At 37.3% G+C, this 15,412-nt stretch overlaps 1 protein-coding gene across 2 annotated transcripts in view; it reads right to left on the bottom strand.

Annotated features, from left to right (window-relative positions):
* Positions 1-214: 214 nt before the first annotated feature.
* HMGA2 (high mobility group AT-hook 2) overlaps positions 215-15,412 on the bottom strand; it is a 155,142-nt gene continuing 139,944 nt past the window's right edge. For both annotated transcript variants that reach the window (XM_077470034.1, XM_077470033.1), the window contains exon 5: positions 215-5,695. In XM_077470034.1, coding sequence (XP_077326160.1) covers positions 5,651-5,695 — 45 coding nt within the window. In that variant the 3' untranslated portion in view covers positions 215-5,650. The remainder of the gene's footprint in view (positions 5,696-15,412) is intronic.

Genomic DNA, 15,412 nt, shown 5'->3' with positions numbered 1-15,412 from the left:
TACTAAAGATGGGGTAGCAGAACTAAGAATAAATTATGCCACAGTGCCTGCAACTACAGAGGTTAGCGATGCCTTGTTTTCAAGCATTTGTGCTGTTTGCTAAGAAGACACAAATATTTGAATGTCTGTAGGCTTGCCAAAGTTTTACTTTATACAGAAAATGTAAACATTGCAATTGAAAATCAGAAGAAATAACAAAAACATATAGTCAACATGGGGATAACAGAGGTTATTATGTTTATTGTGCTAAAGAAACATGATAAACTATTTAAGAAATATGATCAATAAGCAAGCAATTTAAAGTACAATCACAGACAAAGTCTATGCAAAGAGCAAAGGTTAGAAGACAAAATTAATAGCAAACGTCATCTTGAAGCATCTTGATACTTTTCCCCTTAATCACACTAATGTGACAAGAGGAACCGGAAAGTAAAATGTCCAGTCTTGTTTACAGGTGACCAGGGACAACAAAGAACAGTCTTATAAAATTTATCTCCCACAAAAATAAACTATATGTATAAAAATTTATAATGTTCTTTCTGTCTGAGTGGTCACCAGCTGCTTTTGTTCAGTCTGAAAAAATGAGGTATAGTAAGCCCTAAGAGGTAGTAATGTCTTTTTCTGATTGTACTAAAACAAGGAAAAACATACGGTTAGGTGCTACAGAGATGAGAGCTCCTCGGGGTTTGAAATCTATGCACGAAGGCCAAAGCTTACCTCAGACAGGCTCTATGTTGTCTGTGACTGTCAAAATTTCAATCAAATTGGTGTAGCATGAACAGCTTTGCTCTAAAATGTAGAGCTGTTCATGGGTTTAGAGGCCAAGGAAAATGTTGACCATATGGGCAGTACTTCAATCTACTTGAAGCAGATCTGATGAGTAAAAGGTCAGCAAAGGTGATTATATATATAAATATATATATATATATATATATATATATATAAAAATATTATATTACCTTCTGGGGGGTTTGCCTAATTAAAATCATAAGGCGAGCAAGACAGTAGAAAACTGGCTTCATTTTAAGCACATGAGCATTCAAAACAAGGCTCAATTTCAGAAACGATGTAGCAGTGATGAAAAAAAAAAGAAAAAAACTGCGACCCCATGTACGTATGCTGGCACTGGATAAACTGAAAGACATAATATAACACCGGAAGAACTTCACAAAATTCTTATGAAGCTTGTGAAAGCTCAGATTCATTTTATATTGGATGATTCAGTGACTGACAGTACTGCCCATGTACAACCAGCCTTGTTCTTACTAAAAAAATTATCAAAAAATTACAATATTATGTGTTTTATTTTGGACAAAATGGAACAAGGTTTTGCACAGGAATCTTGTGCATCATGTTAAATGCATTTTTATAGCACTAAAAGCTTTTATATAAGAAGGTACTAAACGCTATATAGATGTAAGCTTTTTCTCACAAAAGTTATGCAAACATTAAATAAATTCCAAATGGACTAGTTTTGAAAAAAAAGCAGGGATGGAGAATTACAGATGCGGTCATATGTAAAAATTTTGACACAAAAAGGAGTCAATAACTAGTGAATAGAATTTATCAATGTTTTCTTTTTTTCCCCAAGCCGTTTTGTACCATTACAAAGTAGGCCACTTTAAATTCCGTCACATGCTATATTTGTCTCCATGTTTACCGAACCAGGCACTTATAAGCACCCCCAAGGAACTCTCTCTCTCTGGCCCCGTTATTAATACAATGTTAAGAACGTGTAAATACTGGCTAAACAGAGAATAAAATTCTACTTGAGAACTCAAAATACATCTTAATGCAACTCAATATAAAAGAAAATCACATTTGTGTAAAATACATGAAAATACAATTCAATCCACTACATTAAACACATATTTATGATTGCATTATGCAAAAGCAAAGCTTGCATCTTCCCGCCTACAAAGCTTCAAGTTTCTTTGAAGGTTTTTGTTAGAAGGCATTGAGGTCCATGCTTATGAGTGCTATGAAATTACATTGTTCTCAACTTATAGTAACTGAAAAGTAGTAGGAATTCTACAGGATGAAGCAAAATTTTTATTTTGCTGGAGGCCCCCCTCTGAAGAGCTCACCTACCCTAATTGTAACCATCAAGGTGGTGAAACCTAATATTGCAGTGCAACCATTGACATTAAATGAGGCTTATTTTCAAATGTCAGACTTAAGTGGAATTTGTTTTCCAGCACTGCATTGTGAACAGTAAATAAAGAGGAGGCCCAACTTTAGACCACCACTGGGTCTCAGTCAATCAACATAGCACAATTAAAGCTATGTGACATAATGAAACCCCGCACTGTTGCAGAAATTTCTCCAGCAGGGAACAAATTTAATTTAGTCTGGGTTCCATTGCAATAAACACAGACTTATATGTGTGTTTACTTGGTATGACGTCCTACAGAAATACAATGGTGAGAGATTAATTGCAGTCGTAAAAGTATGACTATTTTAATAGTATCTGATGTCTGGAGGTACTGTTGTTTTTGTAAATTACTCCATTCTCCTTTAACAATACAAATCTGAGGTAAATATATGGACAGTAATAGTTCAACAAAAGGCTTAACATTTGTATTGTGTAAAATCAGAAAGATTCTCCTTAAAAACCTTAAAAAAAATTCAGTACAAAAATATATTCAAGTTAACAGTTCAATATACAGACATCCAAATACGAAGTTGAAAGGAACAAAATGTTATTGCTAAACAAAGATTTTTTGCATAACTGTATTAAGGTGTTTAGGTAGACAAAGTGATAAAAAGGGATAACTGTACTATTAACATTTTCTGTAATGTATAGCAGAGTATAGCAGCATTAAGTCTTTAGGCTGTAGGGATCTGTAAAATTCAGAGGTAGTCATGAGTAGTGAAGGGTATAAACGTTGCTTGCCAAGCAATGGCATGTGATAGGCACATCCTTTTTAATACACGACCCTGAAAGTTAAACCATACATTTTTACATTGGACTAAATTATGAAAATACATAATTTACTAAATTGTTGTATGGGGTTTCCTTTTGTCATCTTGGATGTTTGTCAAAAAATAAAAAATGTTTACTAAAAATGATGCAAGCATTTGCAGTACTTTTGGTTAAAGACTGTTCGTTTTGCATCGTAAGATTTTTTTTTTTAGGTTAACAAAGACATGTTATTCACTTAAGGGGTTTCATGCTATGAGACCTGTGAGGCATAATACTCCCCCCCCCCCCCCCTTGGTTCTCTCTGAGGCTTCTTTTACTAAACTTTAGTAAACTAGGTAGAAATTCTTTATTTCATGGAGTAATTCAGAGGGTTGAATTTGAATATTTCACAGCCAAAATATATTACTTTCCACCAGTGGACTAAGACACTGGAGGTTGAAATCTCCTTTAAAGCGGAATTAAACCCCCAATTAAACAGTTTACCCAAACAGTTATATCTAAGGCATGCCTTGAATGATAACTGTGGTAGTTACTAATGTACTTATGTTAGCTCTCAAAGGGCTAGTATCTTAGCTGATCACGTGTGCAGCACCATAGCAACAAGGGCTAGGATGGCAGTCTCCGCGGCTGTAAGGGAAAGTAGAGTTTAGTTCTGCTTTAAGTGATCATTACAACAAGATTTAAGACTTATTTAACCAAACATTAATGGTTAACATCTAAAATAAGTAAAGTATCTGCTGTGTTATTAGCTTTGCTGAGGTACAGATCTTGGTAGAATTGTGGAATTACTGAGCAATTTTACCTATATGCTGTAGTCCATTATTCAAGCATTTCCAACCATAAACAAAAAAGAACCATATCTCCCAAGTTGTTCCTACAGAATTCTGCTTAAACTATAACTAGGCAGTCTCCTTTAGTAGGGCAAATTCAAAAGATCTTTTTTTTTTAACCAATAGGCTTTCAAATTTTATGTCTTTGGAAACATTCAATTAGTGTTACCGGAAGACCATTTCTTATATCACCAGTCAGAGCCATAAAAAGATAGCATAAGACTTTTTGGTCTATTTAAAAATGTTTTCACCTAAAATTCACATCTTTATCATCCAAGATTTAATTAGGAAAAAATGTTTGAATCCTAGGGTGAAAAACATTGCTAAATAAACCTGTTTGCATTGCCCCCATCCGCCCTGCCTTCCAAGATAAGTAAATTCTTCAGAATTACTTATTCCCAATTTTCTAATTTGTACTGCTTATTGGGGACCTACTTGATGAACCAGAAATAAACATGTAAATGCATTGTCTTTTTAAAAGATAAGTTAATAGTCCCTTTACCTTTCCTGAAGGATGCTACACCCATTTTGCTTGGCAAGGTGAGGGATTTTATATAGTTAATTGTAATGTGATGGATTTTAGCAAAGGTGGTTAAACTGAAAAAATATAAAATATAAAAACAATCTTGCCCCCATATACTAATACAAAGATAGTAAGTCATATACTTACAACAACATTTTCAAGGTCATACTTGGCAACAAGCGTCAACAGTTGCGTGGAGCTTTGAAATTTGCACTTTGGTTTTTAGTATAGTGATGTATTATAAAGAATGTGTATATTAAAATCAAAGAATCCTGAACTCTAAAAATTCTATATGTGAGCAATCGTGGTATTTTTTTTGGCCATGAAATAGCCCTAATATTGGAATTTATAAAATACAAACAGGTGGGGTGGGGAAAACCAGTGAGAGAGGACATGAGATGTGAGAGGCTGGGTTGAGATTGTGCTCCTCAGCTAAATCCCCTCTATACTATCCCATTGTGTGACCGGAAAAAGATAGAAACACTCAAATATATTTAGAAAAATAGATGTGCCCATTCCCTTAAAAAATGGATACCTCACAAGTATTTAAAGCGCCTTTCTTATTAAAATGACAAAACCTCTATGAGGTTCAAGCCTAATAACAAAATGATATGATTGCTCAAGGATCCTTTCCCCCCCCCCCCCCCATTTCTTTTTAATGAAATGTGGCTGACGAGAGATTTTTTCAGCTTTTTCTGAATATGTAATGAAGTATTTTTTTGTCATAAACCATATGGTAGGACAGTTTTGTTTAGAAACACAGGTTTTAAGCATGTTGCTTCCTTACAGAAACATATGAAGCTACTAAGCAAAAAGTAAAGATCTACAAGAAGCTTTGGGGGAAAAAATATCCCTCATCTTTGGTGTTCTAAGAGAGTTTTGTCAAGTTTGGGTGTTAGCTGGTGTGAAATACTCATCTTTGCACACCAAGCTTTTCCCATTTCAATGCCCATTTTGTTTTAAAAGTCCTTATGTGTATGCAGTGCAGTGAGTGACAATGACTAAAACCTGATTCAAGAATATTTGACCCACACATCTTTTCTCAACAGCGTTATTGATTAGTAGGTTAAAGGTAAAAACAGCATTTTTAAAAAGTTACCATTTATCTGCATCCCCTGTCTTACAGCAGTATTTTAGAACTAAACCTGGGACAGTGAAAAGGATTAGAAAGAAAGTATTGAACAAGTTTTTGGAGAGGTTGAATCATTTTTGAATTCTGCCCAATAGGCAACGAGTGGAGAGATGGGGGTAGTACAAATTAAGTGGTCAAAGCAGCGTCTTTTTATTTCCAAGATCCAGAAAAGTTGAAGGGACTGAATCTGAATCTAAGAAAAACTGCTGTCTGAGGTAGAAATTCATGTCGGCGGTCGTCTAGTCCTCTTCAGATTCGTGTGAGGAGGCCTCTTCAGTTTCTTCCTAAAATTGACAAAAAATAAGATCAAGGTTAATTATTGATATGTGTTTTAAAGTACAGAACTACTATTGTTTAAAAAAAATCTTTATAAAACGATGGGTATATGGTTAATCACTGATATCTTCTGTATTTTAATTTCTTCACCACAGCTCTTGTATGCAGCACCTTTTTAGATCAGTAGATATCCTAACAACCATGATTTGTGTTTGGCCTTACATCCACTGCAGAATTTTTATGAGATACAACTTTTGAGCTTGTGAACGTTAAAGGGACATTTTATTTCAGATTTTAAATCAGATCTACCAACTGTCAGTGTTTTTCTTTACAGATACAGTTGTGCTCATAAGTTTACATACCCTGGCAGAATTTATGATTTCTTGGCCATTTTTCAGAGAGTGTGAGAATGATAATGCAAAAATGTTTCTTTCACTCATGGTTAGTGTTTGGCTGAAGCCATTTATTCAATCAACTGTGTTTACTCTTTTTAAATCATAATCACAACAGAAACTACCCACATGACCTTGATTAAAAGTTTACATACCTTGGTGATTTTGGCCTGATAACATGCACACAATTTGACACAAGGGGGTTTGAATGGCTATTATAGGTAACCATCCTCACCTGTAATTAGTGCGTGTGTGTGTGTGTGTGTGTATAAAAGGTCATAGAGTTTCTGGACAGATCCTTGCATCTTTCATCCAGTGCTGCACTGAGGTTTCTGGAGTCATGGGCAAAGTAAAAGTATTGTCAAAAGGATCTGCGGGAAAAGGTAGTTGAACTGTATAAAACAAGAAAAGGGATATAAAAAGATATCCAAGGAAATGAGAATGCCAATCAGCAGTGTTCAAACTCTAATCAAGAAGTGGAAAATCAAATCGGTTCTGTTGAAACCAAACCACAGTCAGGTAGACCAACAAAATTTTCAGCCACAACTGCCAGGAAAATTGTTTGGGATGCAAAGAAAAACCCACAAATAACTTCAGGCGAAATACAGGACTCTCTGAAAACATGTGGCATGGCAGTTTCAAGATGCACAATAAGGAGGCACTTGAAGAAAGATGGACTGCATGGTTAAGTCACCATTACTACATAAATGCCACACGGTATTCTGCTTAAAATATGTCAATCAGCAGAGACAAGCCTCAAACCTTCTGGCACAAAGTCATTTGGAGTGATGAGACCAAAATTTTGCTTTTTGGCCACAACCAAAAACACCACATTTGGAAAGGAGTCAACAAGGCCTATGATGAAAGGTACACCATTCCTACTGTGAAACACAGAGGTGAATCGCTGATCTTTTGGGGATGTGTGAGCTACAAAAGACACAGGAAATTTGGTCAAAATGGATGGCAGGATGAATGCATATGTTATCAAAAAATACTGGAGGAACATTTGCATTCATTAGCCAGAAAGCTGCGCATGAGACATACTTGGACATGCCAACGTGACAATGATCCAAAACACAAGGCCAAGTCGACCTGTCATTTGCTACAGCATAATAAAGTGAAGGCTCAGGAGTGGCCATCTCAGTCTCCTGAGCTCAATATCATTGTGCCACTCTGGGATCTCAAACGTGCAGTTCATGCAAGACAGCCCAAGAATTTACAGGAACTGGAGGCTTTTTGCCAAGGGGAATGGGCAGCTTTACCATCTGAGAAGATAAGGAGCCTCATCCACAAATACCACAAAAAGACTTCAAGCTCTCATTGATGTTAAAGGGGGCAATGCACGGTATTAAGAACTGGGGTGTGTAAACTTTTGATCAGGGTCATTTGGGTCGTTTCTGTTGTGATTATGATGTATAATAAATGGCTTCAGCCAAACACTAAAATAAATTCCACCAGGGTATGTAAACTTTTGAGCACAACTGTGTTTTAGATGAAGAATGAATGGTCAACGAGATCTGTCCATAATCTTCCGGACTATAGCCCTACTAAAATAACTGACTCGCCTTCCCCCCCCAAGTTAAATCTGACTGCATTTCATGTGCAATAAAATCACTGCCTTTTTAAGGAGGAAATAGATGATGTTTCAATGATTACAGATATTTCCCTAAACATTGTAAAAATCTGAAAGTACTCTGAGAATCTGAACCTCACTTGTGTTTCATCACTTATACATCAACACTGCTTGCTTGATGTGATGCTCAAGTTTCATCGCAGTCACTCTTTTCTTAAAGAATAACTCCACTTTTGTTGAAAAAAAAACACACAAAAATAAATAAAACACATTGCCTCCTGGTGATCTATGTACATTGCAAGGATTTTAATCAATTTTGTTGCAGATTCCAACCTTTTGTTATTCTGAAGAAATAGCAGTTTGCCTGTGTCCATGTGCAAAATGAATCTAAGGAGTGATTGTACAATTATCAATTAGCTGCTGTGCTTGCAGGGTTCTAATGAGGAAATTGTCAGGGTCTGCATTGCTTTAGATGCGATTTTCCTTTGGGAGTATATCATCGAAAAGAAAAAGATTTTTGCAGGAGAGGCCCAAAATCTGACTTGTATCTTTGTGCAGACTTCTGGGAAAATCAGTAAGCCAACGATACAAGCAGGGAAAGACATATCTGGGGGCGTTCTGTACACCATCTGTGTATGGAATGCCTCCAGGCTGCCATATTGCATTTCATTTTATACAAAATTACAGCCCTACAGATCAAAAACAAAAAGGTATTTTTTTTAAAACTTTCAACTACAATATGACTTGTGTAGCAACTGAATATGCTATATATTTTTATATATTTTTTTTTATTTGCTATTTTTTTTAGCCACGAAAGTGAAGTTACCCTTTAACACAAGATGTCCACAACAAAGGGAGAGCATGGTTTATCGTAGATTGGAGAAGCAGTAAAACAAAGTCACTGTGAAGCAGGTCCTAGATCAGTGATGGCGAACCTTGGCACCCCAGATGTTTTGGAACTACATCTCCCGTGATGCGCAACTACACTGCAGAGTGCATCATGGGAAATGTCGTTCCAAAAAATCTGGGGTGCCAAGGTTCACCATCACTGTCCTAGATCCTTCATAAGTAATGATAAAAAAAACAAATCATACATACAATCAATATCTAAAAAAAAAAAAAATCACAGAAGTTTTAGGTAAAATAACTCCTACCTTTTAAATACTGCCACTTTCAATTCCCCCCATCCGTGCTGCATAAAGCATAAATCAAAATGCAAATACCTTTCTTTTGATTTTCCATGCTGTCACTTGACTGCTAAGCTCTAGTCTCTCTCTCCAATGTAATGCGCAAAGCTGATAACAGGGTGGAATTCTCTAGAGCAGTGACATCACCCACCTGCAACCACTGCTCTTGGTGTCAGAGGGGAAAGACAGTCTCCTCCTACCTAAATTACACAAAGGAGCCATGTATGCAGCACAATGAAGGGCAGAAGCATTTAAAAAGGTAGGAGTTATGGTTCCCCAACTTCTAACTGATTTTTTTGGAAAGCCCTGATGTTACACAATGGGGGTGTTTACGAAAGGCAAATCCACTTTGCACTGAAAGTACACTTGGAAGTGCAGTCCCTCTCAATCTAAGGGGTATATCTGAAATGAGGGGAAGCTCTGCTGATTTTATCATCCAATCATTTGCAAGCTAAAATGCTGTTTTTTATTTTCCTTGCATGTCCCCCTCGCATTTACAGCCACTTTACTTCCAAGTGCACTTTCAGTGAAAAGTGGATTTTCCTTTAGTAAACAACCCCCAATGCGTCCCAAGAAACACCGCAATGGAGAACAAGATAGGAGATGCAGATACAGATGCATGTCAAAATGTATTAAAAAGGTCTTCTAAATTTTCACACAATGGACCATGACTGGTGTATTTACTAAACTATTAGACATTGGATCAATAACAGCAAAAGAAACTGCAGGTGGCTCAAACTGGAACTGGTGTTTTGTGCGAACACATTGGATTATGAAAAAAACTGCTATGCTATATATTTAAAGCCTTTAATGACTCAAGATTTAGGTTTTTATAGCAAAAATCAAATGACAGATAAACTGAAAACTGGTCATGCAAGCAACACTCATCCAACAATCACTAATGCCGTGTACACACGGTCGGAATTTCGGCCAGCAAAAGACCGGTGAGAGCTTTTCATCGGAAAATGCGACCGTGTGTATGCTCCATCAGAATTTTGCTGGCTGAATTTCCGCCAGCAAAAGTTTGAGAAGTTTCTATCGGAAATTCCGTTTGTGTCTATGCAATTCCGAAGCGCAAAAACTCACGCATGCTCAGATTCAACTACGAGACGGAAGCTATTGGCTACTGGCTATTGAACTTCCTTTTTCTAGTCCTGTCGTACGTCACCGCGTTCTTGACGGTTGGAATTTGGTGTGACCGTGTGTATGCAAAAGCGAAATACCGTTGGGAAAACTTGAGCGAAATCCCGTTGGGAAAACTATCAGAGCTTTTTCCCACCAAAATTCCGATCGTGTGTACGGGGCATCAGACTAACTAATGTTGATATGCATGTTAATCTTCAAACATCTGTCAATTTTCTAAATAAATAATTGTTCTTAACACCAAACAGGAAACAAACAAGACTGGCATGAAAACCTCATTCTGATGTCAAAACTGAAACTGTAGGCAATATCTTTTGTATCTGTTTTCTGAAAAAAATTGGGATTCTAATATAATTTTTTCTTCTGTGACAAAACAATGCTTTTGTAATCCATTTGATCCTTCCTTTAAACACAGTTGGCTATACAACTTAACAATTACTATAGATATTCTGAATAGAAAACGATACGTGAATACAAATTGCATTCTAAATGGAAAACGGCGAGTGAATGTAAATTACATCTGTTTGTTAAAATTAACTTTACAGAAGGTACTGTTCCTTCCATCTTGGCTAACATAACCCATATGATATATCTACTATATAATGAGTAATTTGCCCAATATCCTAAAGTGTGCTTGATTTCCTAACAGGGAGCTAGGCATTGATTATTACCGAGAGAGATAGCAATAGAAATACAAAGTGTATAAAATCTAATATAGTATGTTTAATAGCGTGTTTTGTCCAGAAGCAGTTGTATATCTATCTATATTAAACCATGTACTAATGCAACCATTCAGCAGTTTCATTTGCCAGTAAATCCTGAAACGTTGAGAAAAATTAATTAAAAAACACTGTAGTACCTTTAAGTATATTCCCTATAATTTAGGGAATATGATAAAATCAGCCAAGCTAGACATTTTAGTTACAAATAGAATAGAATTACTTTTTACTAGGTGTAAACGCTAAAATGTGGTCATGGATTCTACATTGTAAAATGGTCAGTAGGTCCTTCACTGGAATGTGAGCCTGCCCATTAGGATACCAGGCTGGTAGTTTAGTTTTTATTTTTTTTAATCATGATGTACACAGTGAGAAACCTAAGAAAAACACATTTACCTAAATAGAAAAAAAAATAATCTCCTTCACCACTAGCTAAACCAGATTATAAAAGTCTTCATACTTTAAATAGATTTAATTTTCCACATGGCTTCATTTTGTCTGGGTGGCTAAGTGACAGAATTTATAACCCTCTTCCTTTCCCAGGCTGCTACACTACCCCATTCAATAAAGCACGCCTTCAAGTTTCTCTGCATTACATGAGCAGGCTTTCATTCATTAGTGTTTGAAACACTTCAGCTGTGAAAGAGCTGCTAAACGTTACCACGTGTGACGTTTGCTACAGTAGGGCACCCTGGTTAAGGATATAAAACAAAGCTCCGGCCTTTAAAACTTTCTTAAAAACCTTGTGCAATATGTTGAAAAACACTGTCTTTGTTGTGACAGAAATGAAACCCCTTCAAAGCATGAAACATCATATACTGTGAGGATAAACACGCACAGAAAAGGTTGACAGCTGCATAGATAGGACCACAGCATCAAGCTGTGAAATTTCACACTAGCTGGTACTTTTGTCAGCCTGTACCAATGTGGGAAATATAACAAGCATGACAACAAGCCGTTCTGGGACAAAATATCCTACGAAAATTCCAGCTTAGGTCAAATCCATTAACTGGCTAGCACGGCAAGTACCCCTATGCCCAGGTTTGAAAGAGAAATTTAGACACAAGGATTTTTAGTCCCAAGAAGAGAAATGTGCATAGGAAGCTAGTTTGTAGAATAATTTGAAGTGAATCAATTCACTATTCACCTTGAGCATACCCAGAGTTTCAGTGACAGGCTCCAATTGCCAGGTCGGTGGCAGACCAAACTGCTTAAAGATCATAACATAATTGGTTATGTGTAATCTCCTAAGAGGCTATTCTCGCTCAGAAAAATTAATTTTACATACCACTATTATACCTTATTATATATATGCTTGATGGGAATCACTATAATCTTAACCTCAACTTTTATCAGCATCATTATGATTTGTTTCACACTCAAAGTTATGTTCAGCTCGTAAAAGTATATGTTAAAACGTTAACTACTTATGTTTGACAAAGAGCGTTGTACATTTTTGTAGGATGTAATTTTCTAGATTTAAGCAACAGCATCAAATTGCAATACATCGTATACTTGATCTGACAATAAATGGGTACCATTCTTACCCAATTTCTATAAACTAGCATGGCTGAAGTGCTCATGAGGTACAATAACTGCACTGTACTGCATGAATAAACTTATGTGAAGTGTTTGCAGGAGCTTTGCTGAGATTTCACAGTGGAGTCAATTTTTCTCTTCAGTTTCTTAACCTTACTAAAATTTGAAAGGATAACTTCACTTTTGGGAACATGTTACACGTTCCACCCATTTTTAGCGGTGGCTCAGTGATCTGAGCCCCCTGTCTTGCAGCAGGAGTTCTGTGAATGAATCAACTACAAGTACCAACATACTTTGTCGATGTTGGCTTGTAGTACTCAATGAACTACCACAATGCTGTTGAGCGCTGAGGTAGTTCATTGATTCTTCCCTGTCAGTGTGAAACTACCTGCCTATACAATGCTTACACTGACAGTCAGTAGGAGTCCTACATGGCACCAGAAATCTGCTGATCACTGGTGCAATGCTTTCCAGGTTTCTAAAAATAAAATAAAATTGTAAATGCACATTTTGTTACTCTTTATCATAAAACAAGGATATTTGCTGGTATATTTCTTTGTTTTAGATGTTATGAAGTGTGTAATTAATACTGTAGAAAAAGTTTGACTCTTGCTGGATTAATTTAACAAAATATAGATTTTACAGTTTTATCACTATTAGGTATAAAGCCTCATTCACACAAGGCGGGTCCGCTCAGCGGAGTCCGCCAGCTCAGCAGGAGAGCTTTCCGTTGATCTCCACTGAGCCGGTGGATCACAGGTCCGTCTCTGCTCACTGAGCGGGGAGGGGCCTGTCAGAGCACCGCTGATTCCTATGGAGAGATCGGAGGAAAATGAACAGCATGTCCGTTTTTATCAGATCTCAACCTATCCGCCAATATGAATGGCGAACATATTGCCATACGTCTGATTTTAGCAGATCGGATGGCAGATGGGTGTCAGCAGACATCTCCGCTGACATCTGTCTCCCCATAGGTGCCAATGGATGGCCCACTCGGATCTGCCTGAAAAATGGACAGGCGGATCCGAGCGGGCTTGCCATGTGAATGGGGCCTAAGACAGCAGCATAGTCCATGTAATGTAAATATTTCTAAATTGTATAGTGTTATGGCCAGTTACATTTTGTAACTTATAAGCATGCTATTAACTCTGCATTGTATTTGATGACATCAGAGAGCTTGCAACCTCTGGAGCAACGTAAGGAAAAAGCCTGTAGGGGCCAGTAGGATGGCTTGGAGAATTTCTGCAGAAGGAAGACATTAGGAAAGTAAAAGACCTTTTTATTAGTACCCTAGGTATAAGTGAGCATCTTATCGTTGCGGTGTGGTGGGAGCCCCAATACGGGGGGGGGGGGGTCCTCTTCCCTGGAGTTCAGCTTAAAGATCTCTCAGGGGTGCTTATCCATAGATACAATTCAGCAAGATGTTACTGGCAGGATTATCAGGTAAGAATAAAAGGGATTCAGCCACCTAATCTAAGGAATGGTAAGCTGCAATAGATTACATTTTTGTCCTAGGGTTCAGATATGTGAAAAGTGGGTATTCTTGCTTGAAACCTACTATATATTTTTGCTGAAAAAAAATATCAAGCAGTCTGTGCTCAGTAAGGACTTGTTTACACAGTGCAGTGACTGGTGGTTTTCTGCACTGGTTAAAAGCCAGTCACTGCTGGGGCACATAGAAAACTACCGTTGTGTGTCCCCATTCACACTGGAACACAGATGGAAGGTGTGGTGAGCTGCGGTAAAATTAAAACATGTAGCATTTTACATACAGGGAAGCACCACATGTAACCACACAGCAGTACACGGCACCAATGTGTGGAGACATACCTAAAGTGTCACTTTGTTACCCCAGGCAGCTCACTACTAGTAAAAACTGACAGCTGCCCACACTCTAAATGGAACATTTAGCATGTGGGCAGTTTGATCCAGCCTTTAGAGGTTTTATTTACCAAACCTCATGCAGGCTGCCATTAGCTATGTTCCTTAATGTTATATATGCCACATTGCTTACTATAAAATGATCCACATTTTAGATCTTTAAAGGGAAGAGTTCTGAAAAAATGGGGAGAATCTGTAACCAAGAGACATACATACACACCTCATTAAAATCTTGCTATGTTGGAAGGCCAGGCTGCAGCTTCCAGGTCAAGGTATTTAACCATTGGAAAGGGACTTCAGCAAAGTAACATAAAAGGGCCTTTCAAAGTGGAAGTGCACAGTGATGTTTTTATGAGTACCAGGCATGAGGGCTGCTGAACACTGAACAGCTTGCACAGTCACTTCCACAACCAATTCACAAAGAAAATGAACACTGCAGCAATGCAAGGAACATTCTTTAGGTGGGGGTATTGTGAGGCTGAGAGAAGCAGGGATAGGTAGCGTTCTCTGAGAACCCTTTGTGCTCTGGCATTTTCTGTGTTCAACAAGACCTATTCAGCATCATCAATTATGTACTATTACTTACTGCTAAATATTAAAGGTAATACTTCGGATTTATTTTCCACAATGCTATTTGATGCGCTTGCTTTCAGCTCTGTTGCATGATCACATATTTTCTTTCTGCAGCCCAGAACAGAACATAATCATTTATTTAAAAATAAATTATAACGTTGTTACTGAATTTGCTTAAAAGGAAACTATCAGATTCACATTATGCACATTATAAAAATACTACTGAGGTCACCCCCCGCCCACCCCTTCCCCAAATGGGTGAGGGACAAATGTCTGGTTGTTATATGTTACTAAACCTCTTACAGCACTGCTTTAACAAGCAATCCTCACAGAACAGGCTGACAGATGGCCAGGCTGGTTGTCGGACTTGGTAGTCTCTCTCCAGGGTCAAGTTAATCTCTGTTCCATAGAATGCTATGGGGAAAGCCTGGGAGACAGTACAAAGCATACAGTACAATGGGGTCTAAAAAAGAAAAAAAAAAAATAGTAGTCTCCTCTGCCAGTGCAGTAATTTCATTAGAATAAAACATTATTACTGCTTCGTAATTACTTTTGCTATAGCTGTTAGCCAGCTTGTAAGATATTCATACACTGCTTACATTTTCACATGATAAACATGACATGTCTAGCTTTGCAATGGTGTTGCTACCGAATCAGTGATGTCTAGTACTAAAAACATGTGGATAAGGTGTTTTTTTCTTTTTCAGTGAGTGGTTCA

The sequence above is a fragment of the Lithobates pipiens genome, unplaced genomic scaffold (genome assembly GCF_037356315.1).
Source record: "Lithobates pipiens isolate NorthernLeopardFrog02 unplaced genomic scaffold, aLitPip1_a1.2 Scaffold_8, whole genome shotgun sequence".
In the NCBI taxonomy this organism is placed as follows: domain Eukaryota; kingdom Metazoa; phylum Chordata; class Amphibia; order Anura; family Ranidae; genus Lithobates; species Lithobates pipiens.
This window is presented reverse-complemented; position numbering and strand designations above follow the sequence as displayed.